Consider the following 21117-nt stretch of genomic DNA (forward strand, 5'->3'; position numbering starts at 1 on the left):
CGCTGTCCTGGAACAGGCTGGAGACTGCCTCCCCCTGCTCTGTGTGCCGCCTTCTGCCTTTCTGTATTCCAGGCCGGTCTCGGACCTACAGGGTGGACAAGGTCAGTGCAGCGTGCCCCACGGGTGATGGTGCTGTAGCGTGGGGGCCCTCCAGGGTGGCAGGCCACTGCGGGCATAGGTGATACTCCCGCAAACCCCGCCATGACTACCCTCCCCTGGCATCGTGGCATTTTGTGATGACCTTGGCCTGAACCAACATTCACTGGATTCGTTGTGGACTTTCTACAATTCCACCTTTCCTCTGTCTGTGCTCACTGGCATTCTTTGCTAAAGAAGAGCCTTCCCTCAGCAGCCAAGGGTGAACTACAGCACCTCTCCGCCTCCCAAAAGGCAGGCAAATGCTGGCTTCCTTTTACTTGTCAGTAAATCCTGAAAGATGATGCTGTGAGAGTGCTGCACTCAATATGCCAGCAAATTTGGAAAACTCAGCAGTGGCCACAGGACTGGAAAAGGTCAGTTTTCATTCCAATCCCAAAGAAAGGCAATGCCAAAGAATGCTCAAACTACTGCACAATTGCACTCATCTCACACGCTAATAAAGTAATGCTTAAAATTCTCCAAGCCAGGCTTCAGCAATACATGAACCATGAACTTCCAGATGTTCAAGCTGGTTTTAGAAAAGACAGAGGAACCAGAGATCAAACTGCCAACATCCGCTGGATCATTGAAAAAGCAAGAGAGTTCCAGAAAAACATCTATTTCTGCTTTATTGACTATGCCAAAGCCTTTGACTGTGTGGATCACAATAAACTGTGGAAAATTCTGAAAGAGATGGGAATATCAGACCACCTGACCTGCCTCTTGAAAAATCTGTATGCAGGTCAGGAAGCAACAGTTAGAACTGGACATGGAACAACAGACTGGTTCCAAAGAGGAAAAGGAGTACGTCAAGGCTGAATATTGTCTCCCTGCTTATTTAACGTATATGCAGAGTACATCATGAGAAACACTGGGCTGGAGGAAGCACAAGCTGGAATCAAGATTGCTGGGAGAAATATCAATCACCTCAGATATGCAGATGACACCACCCTTATGGCAGAAAGTGAAAAAGAACTAAAGAGCCTCTTGATGAAAGTGAAAGAGGAGAGTGAAAAAGTTGGCTTAAAGCTCAACATTCAGAAAACTAACATCATGGCATCTGGTCCCATCACTTCACGGGAAATAGATGGGGAAACAGTAGAAACAGTGGCTGACTTTATTTTTCTGGGCTCCAAAATCACTGCAGATGGTGATTGCAGCCATGAAATTAAAAGACACTTACTCCTTGGAAGGAAAGTTATAACCAACCTAGACAACATATTAAAAAGCAGAGACATTGCTTTGCCAACAAAGGTCCATCTAGTCAAGGCTACGGTTTTTCCAGTGGTCATATATGGATGTGAGAGTTGGACTGTGAAGAAAGCTGAGTTCAGAAGAATTGATGCTTTTGAACTGTGCTGTTGGAGAAGACTCTTGAGAGTCCCTCGGACTACAAGGAGATCGAACCAGTCCTCCTAAAGGAGATCAGTCCTGGGTGTTCATTGGAAGGACTGATGCTAAAGCTGAAATTACAATCCTTTGGCCACCTGATGCGAAGAGCTGACTCATTGGAAAAGACCCTGATGCTGGGAAAGATTGAGGGCAGGAGAAAGGGACGACAGAGGATGAGAAGGTTGGATGGCATCACCGACTCAGTGGGCATGGGTTTGGGTGAACTCCGGGAGTTGGTGATGGACAGGGAGGCCTGGCATGCTGTGGTTCATGGGGTCGCAAAGAGTTGGATACGACTGAGCGACTGAACTGAACTGAGAATAAATGGGGAGAAGGCAGTGGCAACCCACTCCAATACCCTTGCCTGGAAAATCCCATGGACGGAGGAGCCTGGTAGGCTGCAGTCCATGGGGTCGCGAAGAGTCAGACACGACTGAGCGACTTCACTTTCACTTTTCACTTACATGCATTGGAGAAGGAAATGGCAGCCCACTCCAGTGTTCTTGCCTGGAGAATCCCAGGGACGGGGGAGCCTGGTGGGCTGCCGTCTATGGGCTCGCACAGAGTCGGACACGACTGAAGCGACTTAGCAGCAGCAGCAGCAGCAGAATGAATGGAGCCAGAGCCCCATGCACTTGTCATTACGGGACCGTGCCACTAGGAGGCGGAGGCGTGCGACCCAGGAAAGGCTGGCGCAGACACGTGACGTCACCAGAGTGCTGGAGAGGCCGGCGCGGGATCGTGACGTCACACAGAATCCCATCGAGGCCGGCGCGGGCGTGTGACGTCACGGAACGCGCCCAGGCATAGCGGCAAGGTAACTGGTATCGTGGGGTCTCGGCCCAGTCGCCATGGGTCCGCGTGTACAACTCCCGCCCGAAATCCAGCTCGCGCAGCGGCTGGCGGGGAACGAGCAGGTGACCCGGGACCGGGCGGTGAGGAAGCTCCGGAAATACATCGTCGCCAGAACTCAGCGGGCCGAAGGTTGGCGCGGGGTTGACGGGATGTGGGCCGGGGGCGTCTCGCGAACCGGGCCGGGCTGGGGGCGCGAGGGCCCGGGTTGGGGGCAGGCGGCCCGAGTTAGCAGACTTTCCAACCGCGTGGAGCCTCCACGTGGTCCGGCCGGCCGGGCGGAGCCTGGTCGGGCCGTGGCGATGCTCCCACCCACCCCACCAGCCGCGCTCCCGTCTGAACGCTTGGCCCTGATCCCCTTATCCACGCTGACTGATTTGAAGGTGCGCGGCGTCACCTCGTTCTCGGCCGCTATATGTGCCTCTCCACCCCGCCCCCACCCGGCCTCAGCCAAGCCCCTAATCTCTTTCCAGTTCAGACTTGCCTACTCTGGGAGCAGGATCCTGTCAACCCGTATATCCCGCTACCCATGCTATCCACTGTTTGGGCACCATGTTTTTTTCTCTCAGAGCGGCATTTGTGACTGTAGTTTTTTCTTGTGTAGTTGTTGGATTGTCGTCTGAGTTTCATGCAGCATACACCTGTCGGATATCACGCTCCTTAGTGGTTCTCAGAACGTGGCCCCATCAGTAACTTCCGCATCACCTGGACTTTTGTTAGAAATGTAAATTTTTGAGTCCCATCCCAGCCCTGCTGAATCAGAAGCTCTGGCAGATGGACTGTGTATGTGCTTAGCCTTGTAAGCCATCTTCTACTCTTTGTGACCCTCTGGGCCATAGCCCACCAGGCTCCTCTGTCCATGGGATTCTCCAGACAAGAATACTGGAGTGGGTTGCCATTTCCTCCTCCAGGGGATCTTACCAACAGGGATGGAGCCCACGTCTCATATGTCTCCTGCATTGGCGGGCAAGTTCTTTATCACTCGTGCCACCTGGGAAGCCCAGGGATCTTTAAAGAAACCCTCCAGGGGATGCCATGCTATTAATAAAGTCTGAGAACCACTTCTCTGGAACAGGGTGCCAGAACATAGTTAAGACCTCAGTCTATACTTGTTGGGTGATTTTATATATCTGTCTTCATCATCAGTTTATGTATTTGTCAGTCACTTCAGTTGCTCAGTCGTGTCTGACTCTTTGTAACCCCATGGCCAACTCTCAGAGCTTGCTCAAACTCATGTCCATTGAGTCAGTGATGCCATCCAACCATCTCATCCTCTGTTTTCCCCTTCTCCTGCCTCCAATCTTTCACAATATCAGGGTCTTTTGCAATGAGTCAATTCTTCTAATCAGGTGGTCAAGGTATTGGAGCTTCAGCTTCAGCATGAGTCCTTCCAATAAATATTCAGGACTTATTTCCTTTAGGATTGACTCGTTTGATCTTCTTGCAGTCTGAGGGACTCTCGGAGTCTTCTCCAACACCACAGTTCAAAAGCATCAATTCTTTGGTGCTCAGCTTTCTTCATGGTCCAACTCTCACATCCATACATGACTACTGGACAAACCATAGCTTTGACTAGACGGATGTTTGTCGGCAAAGTAATGTCGGCAAAGCTGTGATTTTCAATATGCTGTCTAGTGTTGTCATAATGAGCCTGAATGAGGTAATGTGTAATTTTAAAATTCGAAAAGTGTGTAAAGCCCAGGTGTAACACTGGGTGAACTGTGGCCAAGATTCACCTGCATAGCCACCATCCAGCCCAGAAAAATGGTGACTCATTCAATTTTGAATCTGAAAAATGGAGCACAGTCTCTGATACTTGGACATTTCTCGGTAAACATTTATTGAAAAAATCAATCAGCAGTTACCTGCGGGAGACCCTGCAGCCACTGGCCCAGCAGGTTCTGGGTTGGGAGGATCGGTTGAGAGGGAGGGCCAGGCACCTGTGCAGTAAGAGGACTTTGGTCTGATTCAGGCCGTCACAGTTCTCTGGCTGTTCTGGCGCTAAAAGATGGGGTTCCTTTAGTCTGAATGGCGCTGTTTCTGGCGCAGGTGGTTTCACTCATGATGAGCTGCTGAAGGTGTGGAAAGGGCTGTTTTATTGCATGTGGATGCAGGACAAGCCGCTGCTGCAGGTGAGTGCCCAGGAGGCTGCAGAAGGCACTGGGGCCACAGTATGAGTGGGAGGGTGGACGAGCGTGTTGTCAGCCCTCGTTTTACTGCAGCAGCCATGCTGAGCGCAGTTTTATAGCTTTGATGCTATTTTTTCCTTAAGGCCTGGAGGGCCACGGCCTTGGGTTAGGGAGGGTCTCACACTTGATGAGTTGGGCACCATAGCGATGCTGGTGAATGCCAGGGTACATCGTGGCTGAAAACTGGGTTTTCTGGCTTTTTTTTTGGCCCAGGGTGGGAGTGGTTGTGGGCTCTTAGTACCCTGACAGGACCAGGGGTTGAACCCATTGCCCTGCAGTGGAAGCTTAGAGTCCTAACCACTGGGCCGCTGGAGAAGCCCCTGGGTTGTCTGTTTTGTGTTTGTCAGAGACGATGAGCTGAGTGCTGAAATGCTGGAAAGCAGGGGACAGCATCCAAGTCTTCTGAGACAAGTATTTTTCCCTTTTTTCTATTTGTTTGGCCGCACCGGGTCTTAGTTGCGGCATGTGGGATCTAGTTCCCCAACCTGGATCAAACCTGGGCCCCCTGCATTGGGAGCATGGAATGGTCTTAGCCACTGGACCACCAGGGAAGTCCCTAGTCTTTTTTTCTTAATTGTCTTTTATAAAAATAGGCTTTATGTTTTAGAGCAGTTTTAGGGTCACAGCAACATGAGAGGAGAAGATATTGCGACTTCTCACATGCCACCTACCCCTGTAGTCCACACCCCCACGGGAGTGGGCCCTTTCTCAGAATCCATGGACCCACCCAGCACATCAGCAGCACCCAGGGTCCATGAGGGTTGCGCTGTTGTGCTCTGTGGGCTGATACGTGTATGATGGCGCGTGTCCATCGTTGTGTACCTTAGAGTGGTGTCACTGCCCTCAAGTACTCGCCTTTCTTGGAGTGTGTCTCAGTGGGAATTGTTCGCGCTTCAGAGCACTCTGCGTAGTGAGGGTACTTAATGAAGTTCAGATGCTGCACTGGGGCCCAGTGCCCTCGGTGGTGCTTGTACACCGAGGCAGGCAGGCAGCTGGTAACCTCGGGGGTCTCCTCAGCCCCCCTCTCAGGTGGCTGTGTGCTCCCAGGCTCCTGCTCCCCTCCCCGCTTTGACTGTCAGGCTCCGTTACTGAGTGTGGGGCTTTGGTCAGGAGGGCAGCCCCTGCCCTTGCTTGTTGTGAGGCTGGGTGGGCATGGCCTTCAGGGGAGGCGTCTTCTAGTGGTGTGGGACTTCCAGACCCCAAGCTCGCTGGGCTGCAGGGCCCTGTGGAGCCAGATCCCACGGTGAGTGAGGACAGTTGAGTTTCTTCCTGCCGCTGCTTGTTGCATAGGATCCCATTTGTTCAGGGACTGAGGGCGTTTGTCCTGTTTCCTGTGCAGGAGGAACTTGGCCGGACCATTTCCCAGCTTGTCCATGCTTTCCAGACCACAGAGGCACGTAAGTATCCTTGCCACGGTGAGCCCCAGCAGTGAGGCTGGATCCGCAGAGACCCAACCCCTGAACACGAGGCCTGCGTTCTGAGAGTGGGAGCGAGGGCCCCATCCCAGCCAGCGTTTGCTGGTGCGGGAGAGGCTACTCTGCTTTCTAGCATGTGTTCCTCACTCACCCAGGACAGAGGTCTGGAGCTGTCTGAGATCTGGAGGGCTAATGCCTTTCATTTAGAATCTCGGTAGAAGCTGTGGAGTATCCGCAGCTGACAGCGTGAGCTCCCTGCTGTGCGTCTTCCTGAGTCTTGTTCGGACTAGCATTAGGGATCCTCAGCCCTGTCGCCTGCCCTTTGGCATCCCTTGTGTCTTTAGAAATCCTGATGTGTATGTAGACCCTGGTCCTGTTGAGCCAGGCTGTGGGGATGGGGCCCGTGTGCCAGCATCTGTGACCTCCCTACCCTGCTCCAAGGGCAGCCAAGGCCAGGTGGTCTCCCTGGCCTGGACCTTGGGACCACTGGGACCATTGCTGGTGGTGTCCTGGCTGTGTGGTTAGGTGTAGTTCGGTTATGGTTAAGTAGCCAAAGAGGAAATCCATTCTCTGTAAGTTTCACCTTTTAAGAATGTGCAGAAGCGTTTCCATGCTCAGCATGAGGGCAGGTGCAGAGCGTTGGTGACACTTGAGTGAGATAATGGACGCAGTTCTGTCCTTCGCTGGGCTGTCCGACCAGCCCTCTCTCTGGGGATGCTCTGCAGCAGGCGCTAGTGGTGGCCTTCGTGTCCTGAGGGCAGGGCATCAGCAGGCCAGGATCTCATCAAGCCTCTTCTCTGGGAGTGTGGATGGCCTCCTCTTCCTGTGTCCTCACGGGGCCATCTGACTGTGCATATCTGTGTCTTGAATCACCAGAGGCCTTTTCTCTTCATCGCCTCTATAAAGACTTGTCTCCTAAGTATAGTTATATACTGAGGTTTGAGGATTAGGACTTTGGGGGACCTGGTTGAACCCGCAGCCCCCCGGTCCTGACATACCTGTTGTTGGCAGGGTTTTGTGTTTGATCAGGTCGGTGGATCCAGTGGGGTAAGTGGTGGGATGGGGTGTAGGTGCTGGGGCGGGGGCAGTGTGGGGAGGGGCGGCCTAGGCAGCGCCTCTCCTGCCAGGCCTCACCTTCTCTTTACGCTTGATGTTCAGAGGATGCGGCTATGGTTCAGGCTTGTGGCTGGACTGTACTTTTCCTTCTGAGGTTCCTGAAAGTCCCATTTTTAAGCCAGATTCGCAGCACTGCTCTTAGCACACTCAGGCCGAGGGCCCCCAAGGCCATTGCCGTGGGACCTCCTGACCAGGTTTCTTCATGGTCTCTGCCCTCCAGAGGCGGCTGCCGCTCCCCCCAACTCTTCTGGTCTCGTTCCTCCCCCAGAGCACCTGTTCCTTCAGACCTTCTGGCAGACCATGAACCGTGAGTGGCCGGGCATTGACAGACTGCGCCTGGACAAGTTTTACATGGTGAGGATGTGGCCCGCTCCCTGCAAGGGGCCCCACAGTGCTGGACTGGGAAACAGCGCTCCCAGAGCCGGGCTTGGTGTCCAGGCGCCTGGTCTTGGCACCCCTGCCCGACAGTGGCAAAGACAAGGCCCCTGAGGGGTGAGCACCGCGTGGCGCAGCCCTGTGTGTCTGGAGGCTCCTCCCGCAGAGGCGCGTCTCCTTGTTGTTTTCACTCTGCGAACATCCATCATAGCCATCAGTCCTGGTGCTGCAGTCGCTCCCCAGAGTCCATCCTGCTGCTCCCGGGAGGCTGGCATCCAGGCCCAGCCCCCGGCCGCTCTAGAGGGCCCGTGGTGCATGGTGGGCACACCATGGTGGGCAGCGGGGAGGTCTGGGCTGGTCTGCTCACGGGGTCTCCTCCTTTGCCACAGCTCATGCGGATGGTCCTGCGCGAGGCCCTGACGGCTCTGCGGATGCAGGGATGGGACGAGAGGTGGGTGCCCCCGCTGCGCGTGCTGCTCACACCCGTTGCTGGGTGGTCTGTAACCCTCCAGACTGAGGGTCTGTGTTTCCTGGCTCACCTCAGGCCTCCCTGGCAACTGGCAGCTGGGTGGGGTCCTCCAGTGGAGCTGGGCAGGGCTCTGCTGGTCTTAGCTACCCCTCCCTGCTAGTCCCTCCTAGAGACAGGTGGGCAGGGCTCCCTGGGCAGATGGGCGGGGCTACTGCTGCCTGGACCTGTCTGTCACCCGCCGCCCTGCATCCAAGTTCCACCAGCCAGCAGGTTTCCAAACCTCCAGGGGGCGGTCTGACATCACAACATAAAGTGAGTTTTTGCAGATTCACGTTTTAAAAGTTTTTAAAATTTTTTTTAAACTTTTTTTTTTAATGATAGGAGGGATATGTGCTCAGTAAAAAGAACCCAGAAAAACTTTTTAAAAACATTGAAAAGCAATTTTAATTCCAGCAGACAAGTACTTAAAAAATTTTTTTTTGGCTGTGCTGCATGGCTTGTGGGGCCTCAGTTCCCCAACCAGGGTTTGAACCCCAGTTTGAACCCCGGCCATGGCAGTGAAAGCCCGGAATCCACTAGGCCACCAGGGGACTCTCTGACAATTACTTTTAAAATATGGTGGTGTTCTGTGCTTGGTACAAAAGGGCCATGGAATTGGGTGTGGAGTTTATAGAGACTGCTTTTTTATTTTACTGAAAGTGTGTCCAGACATCCCACCTGTGAGTGTCCTGCCGCCACCAGATTTGGGGAGGGCGGGTGCTAGGGGAAAGGGCTTAGAAACAGCAGATTTTGAATTAATTTGTGTTTAAAAAGTGATGGTAAAGCAATTTATTTTTAAGCATAAGGATAATAAATCTAGGACCCAGATGTCAAAACAGCTGCCAGACTGGAAAAGGGCAGCTTACGGCCCGCATCACTGTAGGACTTTTCCATCTTCTGGATCACAGAATTCAAGTCTTACCCTTGGCCTAACGTCCAGCCAATAAAAATATCAGCAGGAGTTGGACTGTAGTTACTGAGCTGCTTTTCTACATTGAGAATGGCTGTGGGTGACCTGACTCCACGTTTAGGGCCTGGCTGTCTCTGGTTTTTAGTGATTTTCATCCTTAAAAATCCTGTGAAGCCCTGAGGCTGGCAGTGTCCCTCATGCCAGGATTTAGGGCTCTGCTGTCTTGGTTGAGGGGCGGGGGAGGTGGAAGCGATGGTGTTACTTGTGTTAACTTGGGGGGTGTTGTTAGGAAGGTAGTTCCATCCTCATTGTTGCTGGTAATTCAGCCTCAGATCCTTAATGAAGAAGCTGGTAACCTCCTGTTACCCTGTGTAAACAGCTAGTTTATCTGCTTTTCTGGCCCTTTTCCATTCTCACGCATGTAATAGGCTGAGGGTGACATTCGGTAAGTATGTGTGTGTCGTAGCCTGGAGGAGAGGTCTCCGGCCCTGGCCTAGGTCGCTTCTGATCCAGGGACAGCACCCTGGTGTTGCTGCCTGACTTGCCGCTTCTTCCCCAGACAAACCGAGCAGCTGCTGGAGCTGCTAACGACAGAGATCCTGCACCCGGACAGTGAAGCCCCCAACGGGGTGAAGAGCCACTTCATCGAGATCTTCCTGGAAGAGCTGACCAAAGTGGGCGCCCACGAGGTAGGTGGTTGGCAGCCAGGCAGGGCGAGGTGGGCAGTAGCAGGCTGCTCGGCGCCTGTGCCCCGGGAGCTGAGCCCCAGCCCTCTCCCTGCAGTTGACCGCGGACCAGAACCTCAGGCTCATCGGGCCCTTCTGCATGATTGCTGCCCAGACTCAGGAGTGAGTGCTGTCTCCTGCCTGCCTCCTCTGTCCGTTGAGTCCCTGAGGAGCTGCCCTTGGAAGATGCTGTGTGCTCACGACAGTCCAGCGAGGTCCAGAGGCCAGCATGGGGAGGGGCGAGCGCAAGCATGGTCCAGCCTGAATGCGGCTCTGTGTTTCCCGTCAGCTCCCTGGTTTTGCACAACATCGCTCAAGGCATCTTTGAAACAATCGTGGAGCAGGCCCCACTGGCCATTGAAGAGCTCATGAATGAACTGGAGGAGGAGGAGCTGTCGGAGGAGGAGGCGCTGTCAGAGGAGGAGGCACAGGAGCCAGGCATGCTGTCCAGAGAGTCCCATAAAGGTGAAGACTGCACACCGCAGGGTGACAGCCTGTCCTGGTCCCGCCTGCGGTGGACCCCCCCCTTCCTCTCCTGTCCCACCCCCTCGCTTCTGCTCTCGCCCCTGAAGTCTGTTCTCAGTGCGGCAGCCGGGCTGACCTTGGAAACAAACACACGTGCCGGTCGCTCTCCCGGCGCCCACTCCATGTCCCCCGCCTCCTCACAATGCCCCAGGCTCTGTGCCTGTCACTGGGTATCCGGCCCACCCCTGTGGGGTCTCTGCCCTCCATCACTCCTGCCCTGCCCACCTTTTAGAGTGCAGCCTCCCAGTCCCTACCCAGCTTGCTCAATGGGCATTTCCATGGTGGATCACTTTTTGGAGTAAATCACTTAAAATTACATAAGTCACTTGCTCATCTTTCTGGCCTGTCTCCCAGCACCGGGTGCCCGGCCCCACCCACCAGGATGGGAGCTGTGTGTCCCTGGTGTTGGGAGCGGGGCCCGCTGGGTCGAGCTGGATGAGGGAGAGGGTATGAACGAAGAGTAGCGGGCAGCTGGAGTGAGCATCCCCTTGGAGGCAGGGCCCGTGGGCCTGTGTCAACGGTGTCTGGTCCAGCCTGTCCACCTTGTGCTAGGTGGGTCCTCAGGGGGCGCCAGCTGGGCTCATGGCCATGTCCTTGGGGGGACTGTGTGGTGGGTCCTCCACCAGCTGCAGACTTTTCCACCCTGGCCTTTTGTTGCGGAACACACGTGACGTGAGGTCTACTAGCTTAACCGTGTGTAAGCGCACAGTTCAGTGGCACTAAGTGTGTTCACGTTGGACAGCTGTCATCACTGTCCGTCTCTGGAACTTCTCATCTTCCCAGACAAAAGCTGTCCGCGTGTCTCCCTCTGCCAGCTCAGCTCCTGCACCCGCCCTGCCATCAGTCCTGTGAGCCTGCCCGTCGGCGTCTGTGTTGACAGCAGTGGGCTCACACGTATCTGTCCTTGTGTCTGGCTTAGTTCCTGAGCCACGCCGCAGCGTGTGTGGCAGTGCTTGAGGCTGAGCGACACAGCATTGAATGTGTAGCTCATGTTTTCTTCGTTGGTAGGTGGAGTTTGAGGTTGCTTCTATGTTTCTCTGTTGTGGTTAATGCTATTATGAACACAGGTGTACGAATATCTGTTTGAGACCCTGCTTTCAATTCTTTTTGGTCTGTGCCCAGAAGTGGGATTGCTGGGTCCTCGGGTAATCCATGTTTAACTTTCTAGGACCTGCCACCCTGTTCCCCAGCGCAGCCTTGCGTGTGTTCCGGCCGGCAGTGCGGGAGGCTGTGGTTCCTCCGTGTCCTCCCAGTTTCTCGCCTTCTCTGATAGCGGCCCTCCTGCATACGCGTGCTGTCGCCCTGGTTGTGGTTTGCGTTTCCCTAGTGACTGTCGGTGTCAGGCACCTTTTCATGTGCTTCTTGGCCCTTCACATATTTTTGGAGGAATGTTTACTCAAGCCCTTGGCCCATTTTTTGAGTCATTGTTTTTTCATTGTGTTTTAGGAGGTCTTCATATGTTCTGGTGGAGAAGGCAATGGCACCCCACTCCAGTATGCTTGCCTGGAAAATCCCATGGACTGAGGAGCCTACCTACAGTCCATGGGGTCGCCAAGAGTCGGACACAACTGAGCGACTTCACTTCCACTTTTCACTTTCAGGCACTGGAGAAGGAAATGGCAACCCACTCCAGTATTCTTGCCTGGAGAATCCCGGGGACAGGGGAGCCTGGTGGGCTGCCGTCTAAGGGATCGCACAGTCGGACACGACTGAAGCAACTTGGCGGCAGCAGCAGCATATGTTCTGGCATCTTCCCTAGCAGCTCAGTGGGTAAAAGAATTTGCCTGCAACGCAGGAGACCCTGGAGAAGGCAATGGCACCCCGCTCCAGTACTCTTGCCTGGGGAATCCCATGCACACACACCCTGGCAGGCTACAGTCCGTAGGATCGCTAACAGTCGGACACTTGCTTTTTCGCATGTTCTGGTTGTAACTCCTCCCCACGTTATGGTGTGCAGGAGTCTTCTGCTGTATGGGTGGTCGTTTTAACTGTATTCACAATCTCTCGATGTACAGATTTGAAAGTTCACATCAAGTCTGATTGTCTTAATTTTCCATGTTACTTGTGCCTTTAGTCCAAGAAATCGTGGCCAGATCCAGTCTCCTGAGGCTTTTGCCCTATGTTTTCATCTGAGTTTCACTGTTTTGGTTCTTTCTTTAGGTCTTTGGTCCATGTTGAGTTAATTTGGACCAGCTTCTTTCTCTGTGTGTTGATGTCAGGTGTACTGGCACATTTGTTGAAGGGGCTGTTCTTTCACCCCTGGATGGTCCTGTGCCCTGTGGGGAGGTCATTGGATGGTAGGAGCAAGAGTTAATTGCTGCAGCCTCTAAGTCTGGCACCCTTGCTGGCGCCCCTGGCTTTCTCGTTGGTCAGCCATCCCCCTCAACACGCCCCAGCCGTCCTGGACGTCCTTCCTGGGCCTCCTTCCCCTCCTCCTTGTCCTCAGTAGCCTGAGTGACCAGTGCAGATGGACCCAGGGGCCCTTGGTGGCCTAGGGCCTGCCCACAGCCCTGCTGTTGTCATTCTTTGCCACATGTGCTCGCCCCTCAGGCCAGCTGGTGATCGAAGCTGTCTTCTGGAGGTGGAGACGGCAGAGCCCCAAGTGTCTGGTGTCTGCTCCCTCACCCGAAAAGGCTCTCCCTGCTCGCCTCTTAGTCCAGGCCGCCCCCTGGCCGAACAGCCCCCTTCCTCCTCCTCCTGGGGCTCCTGGCCCGCCATTCCTGCCTGAGTCGCCCCCTCCTGGTTTCACAGGCCCCCCGCCTCTGGGATGGCTCTTTGGTTCCCGATCTGTGCGGGCACCGCTGCCCTGGGATAAGGCCCTCAGCGCTCCTGCCATCCCGCTGTGGGCTCCTGAGCCCAGCTGTGGCCCTGGCAGGCAGGGTGCCTGGGCCCCAGGTTGGGCCTGTAACTCCCACAGTACTAGGCGTGTCTAAGTCCATGGGGCCCTTCTGTTCTAGGTTCGGTCTGCAGGGCTCAGCGCCCCCTGGACAAGCAGGCGGAAGATGACGATGAGGACAGTGCCAGCCCTGTTCTCCAGGTGTGTGGCTGGGCCTGTGGGCTGAGCTCTCGGCTCCAGACCTCAAGCAGGTCGGCATCTGTCCGGCTGGGACTGGGTGGGAGGCAGGGACCCTGGAGGCTCGTCTGTAGAACACAGACTGGTTGAAAGGGGAGGTGGGGACTGGGTCCCGGGAGGCTGAGCCCAGGTTTCCCCGCTCGGCAGTCACCCTGCCTCTGCTCCCGGCCCCTTTCGGGTGCTGGGGCCACTGGGGTGGTGCGTGCTGAGCGGGGGCCTTTCAGGTCCCCATCGGAGCCTGAGCTCAGCAGACAAGATCAGGGACTTCAGGTGGATGGGACCCGTAGGGGCCTTCCTAGGCAGTGTCAGATGTTGATTACTTGATGAGTTAATAAGATTTTAGATGTCTTGGGCTAAATTCACCAGATTAATTTAATTTGTTCCATCCTCTGCTCTTATTGACATGGCTCCCGGAGGACTTACAGTTGTGCAGAGGCTCCCCGTGCGGCCCCTCGTGTTCGCTGGGGCCGGCGTCTACCGGGTGGAGTAGGGTGTGGGGCGCAGCTGGGGGCATCGGGCGGCTGAGTGTTGGTCCTCCTGCTTGCTCCTTGTTGGGCCTCCTTCTGGGAGCCCCTGGGGGCTGACAGCCTCCGCGGCATCTCTCCATCGAACAGTTCGACTACAAGGCTGTTGCTGACAGACTGTTTGAGATGGCCAGTCGCCAGGATACCCCTCCGCAGAACCGGAAGCGCCTCTACAAAGTGGTCCGGAAGTGAGTGCAGCGGCCCTCTGCTCCGCCCGTCTTTAGATCGGTGGCCCATTTTCAGATGGGTGGCCCATCTTCAGAGATCGCGTTGGGAGGGCCTTCCCTAGGGGGGCGACCCCTCCTCATCAGGTGTGTGGTGAGTGACTCGCTCGTCCTTCCAGGTTGCAGGCCCTCGCGGAAGGTGAGCACTGGGCGCCAGGCGCGACAGCATCTCGTCCTCCCCACAGTGGATCGGGCCAAGTGTGCTCGCCCCCCAGCACCGGTGGCTGTGGGGAGGCCAATGGTGTTTCTTTCAGGAGGCTGCTGTGGGGCTGTGCAGCTCTCGTCCTGGTGAAGCCCAGGGGTTCTCGGGCTGAGTGTGAGGGGTGGGGGGATGGCTGGCCCGAGAACCTGAATTTCTAGCAAGTTCCCCGGGCCGGCCACTCTGCTGGCCTGTGGTGCAGCGTATGGCTCTGCTTCTCGGCGTGTGGCTGGTGGAGCCGGTATGGCTTGTTCTGAAGGACAGTTTCCTAGAAAGCGTAAGATTGAAGGTGTGTTTTCCCCCCAACGTTTCATTATGAAAAATTTTAAATATGTGCAAAGTCTCAGGGATTCTACGGTGAGTACTTAGATTCTACTACGGCATTTTATCATCTTTGATTTATCATATATCTACCCCCACCCCTCAGTCAGAGCATACTTTCTAAATGCTTCATGCTGGGATAGTACTTTCTAGGTGAAGTTAACATACAACAGAGCATGTGAACGTTGGGTTCGTCTGGTGGGTTTTGACTGACATACGCTTGTGTGACCAAAACCCATCAGTATTTTGAAGGGTCTGCTGCCTCTCCCCAGCTAAGTGTGTGTGAGGCAGAGCATGATGCGTCCAGCTGTCCATGTGGGCTCTTCCAGACAGTGTCTGGCAATGCCCCGTGAGCTGCCCGTGGCCATGTGGGAATCAGACCAGGGCTTCTTGCCGAAAGCTCATGGCCATGGTGCTTGTGGGGTGCTGGAGGCGGTGGACGCACGGACCGTAAGCACCCTGGCCTGTGGCCCCCTGACTGCCTGCCTCGGTCTGCAGGCCTCTTCCCTGAAGCTGACATCCCAGAAGAAGCGTACTGGAATCCGCGGGGCGGGAGGCGGGTGAGAATGAAGAAGCGCTTATCCGGATCCCAGCTGCAGGGCAAGACAGGTAGGCCTGGCGGTGTTGGCTTTTCCCCACCGCTCCCCTCCTCGTGTCACCTGTGACTGTGGCCTGTCTCCCCCTAGACCTGACTCCCTGCCTCCCTCCCCAGCCTGCTGCAAGCCTCCCGTCCCCACCCCCCACTGCCCACGGGTCCTAGAGATGTGGCACCCTGGCCCAGATGCCCTCGCGGTCCTCCCCGTTCTCCTTCCCTGCGGCTTGGTCTGGTGCCTCTTCCTGACCCTTTTCCGTCTTTGGTTTGACCTGCTCCACATGGGCCTCCCCTTCCTCCTCTGCAGCATCCTCAGGAACCCCCTGACCTCATGCGCCCTCCTTGATTTTAGAGGCTCCTCTCCCCTCCCCTGTGCTCCCTCCTTCCCACCCTTCCCTCCCCCTCCCCTTCCTGCTCTTCTCCCCTCCCCATGAGCTTGTACACAGGCCAGTGGCTGGAATGTGACCTGCCCTGTGAAGGGTCTCCATTCACCCCTGCTCTAGCCCAGCCAGTCCCATCCGGGTCCATTTATGCCAGGCTGCTCTGCAGTCTGGACGTCTTGCGCACCCACGCCAGGCTGGGCCCTGGATGCCACTCACAGCTGTCACGTTGACTGGGCTCCAGCCCTACCTTCTCAGCAGCCCCCGCCCCCATACACTGAGCCTGGGCCCCCGTCCATCTCGTCTTCGCCCACGTCCCTCTCTCCGGTCCTGCCCTCACTCTGGTTGTCCTGAAGGCCCACCTCCCGGTCAGTCTCACAGGTTGTGTGCCCGCCTGGTGGCTGTGGGCCTTGCACCCTCACTGATGCAGCCCTGGGTGGCTGACTCGGGTCCGTTCCCAGGGCCATCGTGCTGCACACTGTGTCCCTGCCGCCCGGGCCCAGCACCCCAGGCAATCTCAGGAGTCGGAGCCAACCTTCTCGATGCTTCGTTCACTCAGCCTTGTGTTTCAGGGAGACATGCAAAGGAGGCCTTAGGTTCTGACTTGAGCCCAGGATCCATGAGGAAGAGGCGGCGGCGGAGAGCAGGCGGTGACCCTGCTGTGCCCCGGGAGCGGCCTGGGGGCCATGGTGGGAGAGGGGCCCCCAGGAGGCAGCGGCGGCCTCGGGTGGGGGCCAAAGCAAAGATGGCCGGTTGCCAGGAGCCAAAGGCAAAAAGGAAGCGGACCCCAGAGGGCCAGAAGTGACATCCCCCAGGCCCCCGGGAGAATGAGGGGACAAGACAGTTGGGCCGGGTCCCCAAGACTCCGGAAACTGACTGCTCCCCAACTTACTGTGTGGAGAGGTGGCCAAGGTCAGGACTCGGGGTCGGGCCCTCACTTGGTGCCCATGTCCCTCGGTCAGGCCGGCAAACCCTGGGACTGGAGGCCCCCACAGACACCCTCCCTAGGCAGGAGACTGGCCACTCGATGGGTGTCGATAAATAAATGTGCCACGTGGCGCCTACACGTCGGTCTTGCCCTGGTGTGATTTCCCGGGATGTCCGGTTGCGGGGCCTGGCAGGTGCTCGGCGGTTTTGGTGGTGTGCCTCCAGAGCCTGTTTGCATCTTCCTCAGACCCTGGAGATGATGCCAAGTGTTAACGGTGTCGTCTGCACGTGTACTTTATCAGCTCGGGGTGAGAGCTGACAGTGCGCTGGCGCTTTGCTCCAACCCTGTCACGTGGGCAGGGGGGTCGGCTCCCCACCCACCCCTTCTCTGCGACCTGGAGGCAGAGCTGGGCCTGAGGTCCCGTGGGCATCTGCCTACCATGCCCTGCCCCTTTCCCCCGGGGTTCAGCTCCTGGCCCGAGCCCTGACTAGACAGGAAAGAGAAACGGCGTGCAGTGCAGGTGGACTCGGGGGGCTTCCAGGTGGTGCTGCCCCCGCAGCAGAGGGCTGCCTGGGTTTCGGGTGGGTGTCGTCTCCAGCCGGGCTGGCTCTGCCGGGCCGAGGTGTGAGGCTGAGCCCAGTGAGAGGCCCGGCCTTGGGAGGGCCCGTAGAGGCTGGAGCTGGACCTCAGTTTATAGAGCCCAGCTGTGTGCAGGCTCGTGCCTCCAGGAGAAGGTCCCCAGTGGGCCCCCTTCCAGTCCAGGTGGGGGCTGGAGGAGGAGATTGGAGGGGAGTGGAGTTTAAGTCCCCGAGTTTACGGTGCTTCTCCCCTGTTGACAGAAATAGTCAACAGTCTGTGATAGGAATAGAAGAGAGTTTTATCCGAGCCAGACAGGACTGGAACCCAGAGGACAGCCTCTCAGAGAGCCAAGGCCCTGCTCCAGAGAAACGAGGTTTTCAGCACAATTTGTTTTTTTTTTTTTTGGCTGCCCTTGGCCTGCAGGGTCTTTCCCGACCAGGAACTGAACCTGTGGCCTATGTGTTGGGAGCGCAGAGTCCTAACCACCGGGCCACCAGGAAAGTCTTCCGTACAGGTTTATGTCTTGTCAGAATGAAAAGTCCTGACAAGTCAGGCGCACTTTCCTTCACGGTTTCAGAACCAGGCCCACAGGTGCACAGTGAGTCAGCACGGCCTTGGCACCTGGGCAGAAGTTTTAGGGGGGGACTGGCGTCCCAGGAAAAGAGGCGCTTCGTCTTTCACTTTTACTTCTCGCGACTGTGCCTTTCTCTTCGGTCATTAAAGCGCAGTCACGGTGTGTGTTGGATAGGCCACTGTCAGATGGCTGCAGTTAGCGTAAGGTGCAGGTCAACTCCTGTGCAAGCCAGAGTGCCCTCCCCTCACCTCTGGGCGAACGTTTCTGCCATCTCCACAGAGCAGCTTCAGGAGACAATGCCGCTGGCCGCAGGGCTGGCCAAGGGGCTGCCCTGGCTGGTGCCCTCAGGCGTCACTTCCTCCTCAGCAGGGCCCCTGGGAGGGAGGGAGGTCCTGCTGCTCTTGGCGCTGTTTTGTGGGTGCGAGTGGGTATGGGTCTCTGGTTGGTGGAATTCCTTTGATCAAAGAGTAAGGAAGCAACCATCATCCCTGCAGAAGTTTCTGGGGGGGGAGAAAAAGCGTCATGCCTGATTGCAGTTCTCAAACCCCGGCCCTCCGTAACTCCGTCAGCACCCTGCTCCTGTCACCGTTCCAGGCCAAGCTGTTCCACCGCCTCCCGTGTCTTCAGAATCCTTCAACTTTAACCACATTACCGCGCTGTGGGCCCTGGTGGGCGGTGGGTTGCTGTCTTTCTGAAGGGCAGTGTTTCTCCAGTGTTGGGAAACGTTCCCATTGGGCAAGATGGGTAAAGATGCGAACCATTGTTCCCTGGAAAGCTTGTGTTCAAAAGAGGGCATTGTTTTTATTTTCCCCGTTTATCATTTTTTTTAAATCACTTTATTGAGATGTGATGAACCCACCATCAAACGTTTCCAGCCCTGAGGATGCTTGGTCCCCTCCCAGTACCCACCCTCCACCCTGACCTACTTCCTGTGCTGATTTCTCCATTTTGGATTTTCAGATGGGGGGAATCCTTCAGTGTGTGGCTTCCTGCAGTGTCTTGTTCACACTGGGATGTGTGTCAGAACGTCATTCCCTTTGGGACTGAGTAGTAAATACCTCTGTGCAGATCCCCCCTCGGGTGGGAGCATCCCAGATCTTATGTGGTTTCTCCCCAGATCCTGCCCAGTCTGCAGAGTTTCTACCCACCTGTGTGTGTGTGTGTCCAGTCTGCAGAGTTTCCACCTGCGTGTGTGTGTGCGTGTGTGTGTGTGTAGAGGGGTGGATCTTGAGAAAGTGGCCTTCCCCCTGGGGCTAACAGTGTTGTAGAGGGGCTCTGAAATTACAGTACTGTTTCTCGTCAAACTGCTACTTATTCACTGATCTCCTGTGTTAGGGGCTCATGGTTTCCTGTCTAACCCAGTGGATTATATGTACTCCGTTGATGTCAGGAATGTTAATCCTCAGCTCAGTCTCCAGTGGGAAACTTGAGGCCGGCTCCTGAGGCCCTTGCCCAGGCGCTCGCTTGCTACTCCTTGGTTTGGCAGGAAGCCCCAGCCCTGGGAGGAGCTGCTGTGGGTGAGGGTCTACACTGGCCTCTTCTTTTTTATTGAGATTTACTTTATAACCATTCAGGGGCTTCCCTGGTGGCTCAGAGGTTAAAGCGACTGCCTACGATGCGGGAGACCTGGGTTCGATCCCTGGGTTGGGAAGATCCCCTGGAGGAGGAAATGGCAACCCACTCCAGTACTCTTGCCTGGAGAATCCCATGGGCGGAGGAGCCTGGTGGGCTACAGTCCACAGGGTCGAAAAGAGTCAGACACGACTGAGCGACTTCACTCTTTTTATAGCCATTCAGTCCACCCAGTTAAAGGGTGCAATCCAGCAGTCCTTAGTATATTCATAAGGTTGTGCATCATCACCTTGGCCCCTCAGGACTTCTTCATTGACCCCCAAAGGAACCCTGTGCTCAGGGTTTCCTTACCCTTGGGGAGGCTTTGGGGCCAGTGGTTGTTATTGATCACCAGGCTAGGAAGTTCACTTACAGTTTTCTGGAGCAGCCAGGGTCTAGAACAAACAGCCCTGTGTCTGAGTGACCTGAGAGTTTCAGGTGGCAAGTGTGTTTTACAGCTTTGTGGTTATAAGAGCTCCATTAATGGTTCTCTTCCCGGGAGACTGGAGAGGCTTTGGAGCATGTTCACTAGTGGTGTCTCCGGGAGCCCCTTTGTGTGTCAGTACATGTGGGCCCACCTGGAACTTTGTCCTTCTAGGCAAGGGTGGCAGACGTGTGGGTTCTCAGCTCCCACCCTGGTTCACCCGGATTGAAGTCTTCTCCCGGCCTGCTAAGGAGGGTCCAAAACAACAGCCCAGAGTTCTTAAAGTGCTTACATCAGCCCGTGGCTTGCTCGTCAGACTCTCCCAAAACTCCCTCTGTTGTAGCTGGAGCCAGGCAAAGTAATACTGTAACAGGAGCAGCGAGCAGTGGGGAGCTCTGGCCCAAGCGAGTCTAAAGGCTGTGGGGGGAGGGGGAGGGGATGAGGAGGGGTCTGCATGTCACGGGGGAGGGACCAGCCAGAGCGGTTTGGGACATACACACACACACACCCGCCCCACCCCCACCCCCGCTGCAGTGGGATGGAGTGGGCTTGGGGACAGACCCGCCAGCAGCCAAGCCTGGGTCCTGGTCTGCCCTGGAGTGTCCCCATCTGCTCTGGGCCTGTGTCCTCTGCACCGGGGTGGGGCTGCTGATCTCAGGTGACTTCACAGAGCGTCCCTGATTCGTGGACTGTGGCCGGTCCTGGGGGGGAGGTGATGGAAATCAGCTTTACCTCTGTCCTCCTTTCCCAGGAGGCGGTCACGCTAGTCAGTGTGGCGCAACTGCTGCAGCGCTGGGTCACCAAGCCACACCGAGGATGGGAGGTGGGTGGTCCGCACAGTGGTTCTCAGGAGTGAAGTGGCCACCCCGCCCCCAGGGCCTTGGCCCTGCAGCACCCGCCTGCCGCCTGGTGACCTAGATCGCCCTTTCCCCTCCTCCACCTCACTTGGTGGGGGGGGAGCTCTAAGCTGTGTGATTTCCAGGTTTGATGTTCGGTGTTTTGAGGGGCTGTGCTCCCTAGCTGGACCCCAGGCTTTGAGGTGCCCTGGCAGCCTGGCTCCCCACCCCTCTCCACAGCCTCCCCTCCTGCCTGTTTCCTGCCCTGTCCCCTTGCCCTTTTCCTGCCTAAATGTTTACTCAGTCCTGCATGAGACAGCCATGCTCCCTCACGAATTACTGCGAGTGTGGCATGAAAACAGCAGCCTTGTAGGTCCGGGGTCTCCACGCTGCCAAGCCCTGTCCAGCTCACTTTGTGCTGGCAGAATTCAATCCTTTGCACCCAAGATCGAGGTTGAGGTTCCTTCCCATTTTCTTGCTGGCTGTCAGCCGGACTGGCTCTGAGCTCCTCCACTGCCCATAGCTCCTGGCCACGCACCCACAGCTCCCGACCGTGGGCCCACGGTTCCCGGCCATGTACTGGCAGCCGGCAGGAGAAAGCCTCACATTCTGAATCCCTCTGACTTTGTCCTGAGCACCAGCTCATCTGATGAGGTCAGGCCCACCATGCTCGGGGGAGGGTATCTGCAGGTGTGGACACCCCGGGG

At 56.1% G+C, this 21117-nt stretch overlaps 1 protein-coding gene across 2 annotated transcripts; it reads left to right on the forward strand.

Moving 5' to 3' along the window:
- Positions 1–2291: 2291 nt before the first annotated feature.
- On the forward strand, positions 2292–16524 carry RRP1 (ribosomal RNA processing 1). 2 transcript variants are annotated; one of them, XM_069581953.1, is made up of 13 exons: positions 2292–2514; positions 4432–4514; positions 5911–5968; positions 7371–7456; positions 7867–7928; positions 9455–9584; positions 9679–9743; positions 9910–10085; positions 13103–13182; positions 13833–13930; positions 14086–14105; positions 14985–15095; positions 16031–16524. In XM_069581953.1, exons 1-13 carry the CDS (start codon positions 2382–2384, stop codon positions 16261–16263), a joined length of 1335 nt encoding a protein of 444 aa, XP_069438054.1. In that variant the 5' UTR covers positions 2292–2381; the 3' UTR covers positions 16264–16524. The 2 variants fall into 2 exon arrangements, with proteins under 2 accessions (XP_069438054.1, XP_069438050.1); XM_069581949.1 differs by having other exon boundaries at positions 2304–2514; positions 7323–7456.
- The last annotated feature ends 4593 nt before the right edge of the window (positions 16525–21117 follow it).

Source organism: Ovis canadensis, chromosome 1 (genome assembly GCF_042477335.2).
Source record: "Ovis canadensis isolate MfBH-ARS-UI-01 breed Bighorn chromosome 1, ARS-UI_OviCan_v2, whole genome shotgun sequence".
Lineage (NCBI taxonomy): Eukaryota > Metazoa > Chordata > Mammalia > Artiodactyla > Bovidae > Ovis > Ovis canadensis.

Coding starts and splice junctions, on each gene's coding strand:
- RRP1 (XM_069581949.1), top strand. CDS start 2,382: ATGGGTCCGCGTGTACAACTCCCGCCCGAAATCCAGCTCGCGCAGCGG. Junction 4,515..5,910: donor AGGACAAGCCGCTGCTGCAG/GTGAGTGCCCAG, acceptor TTTCCTGTGCAG/GAGGAACTTGGCCGGACCAT. Junction 13,183..13,832: donor GTGCCAGCCCTGTTCTCCAG/GTGTGTGGCTGG, acceptor TCCATCGAACAG/TTCGACTACAAGGCTGTTGC.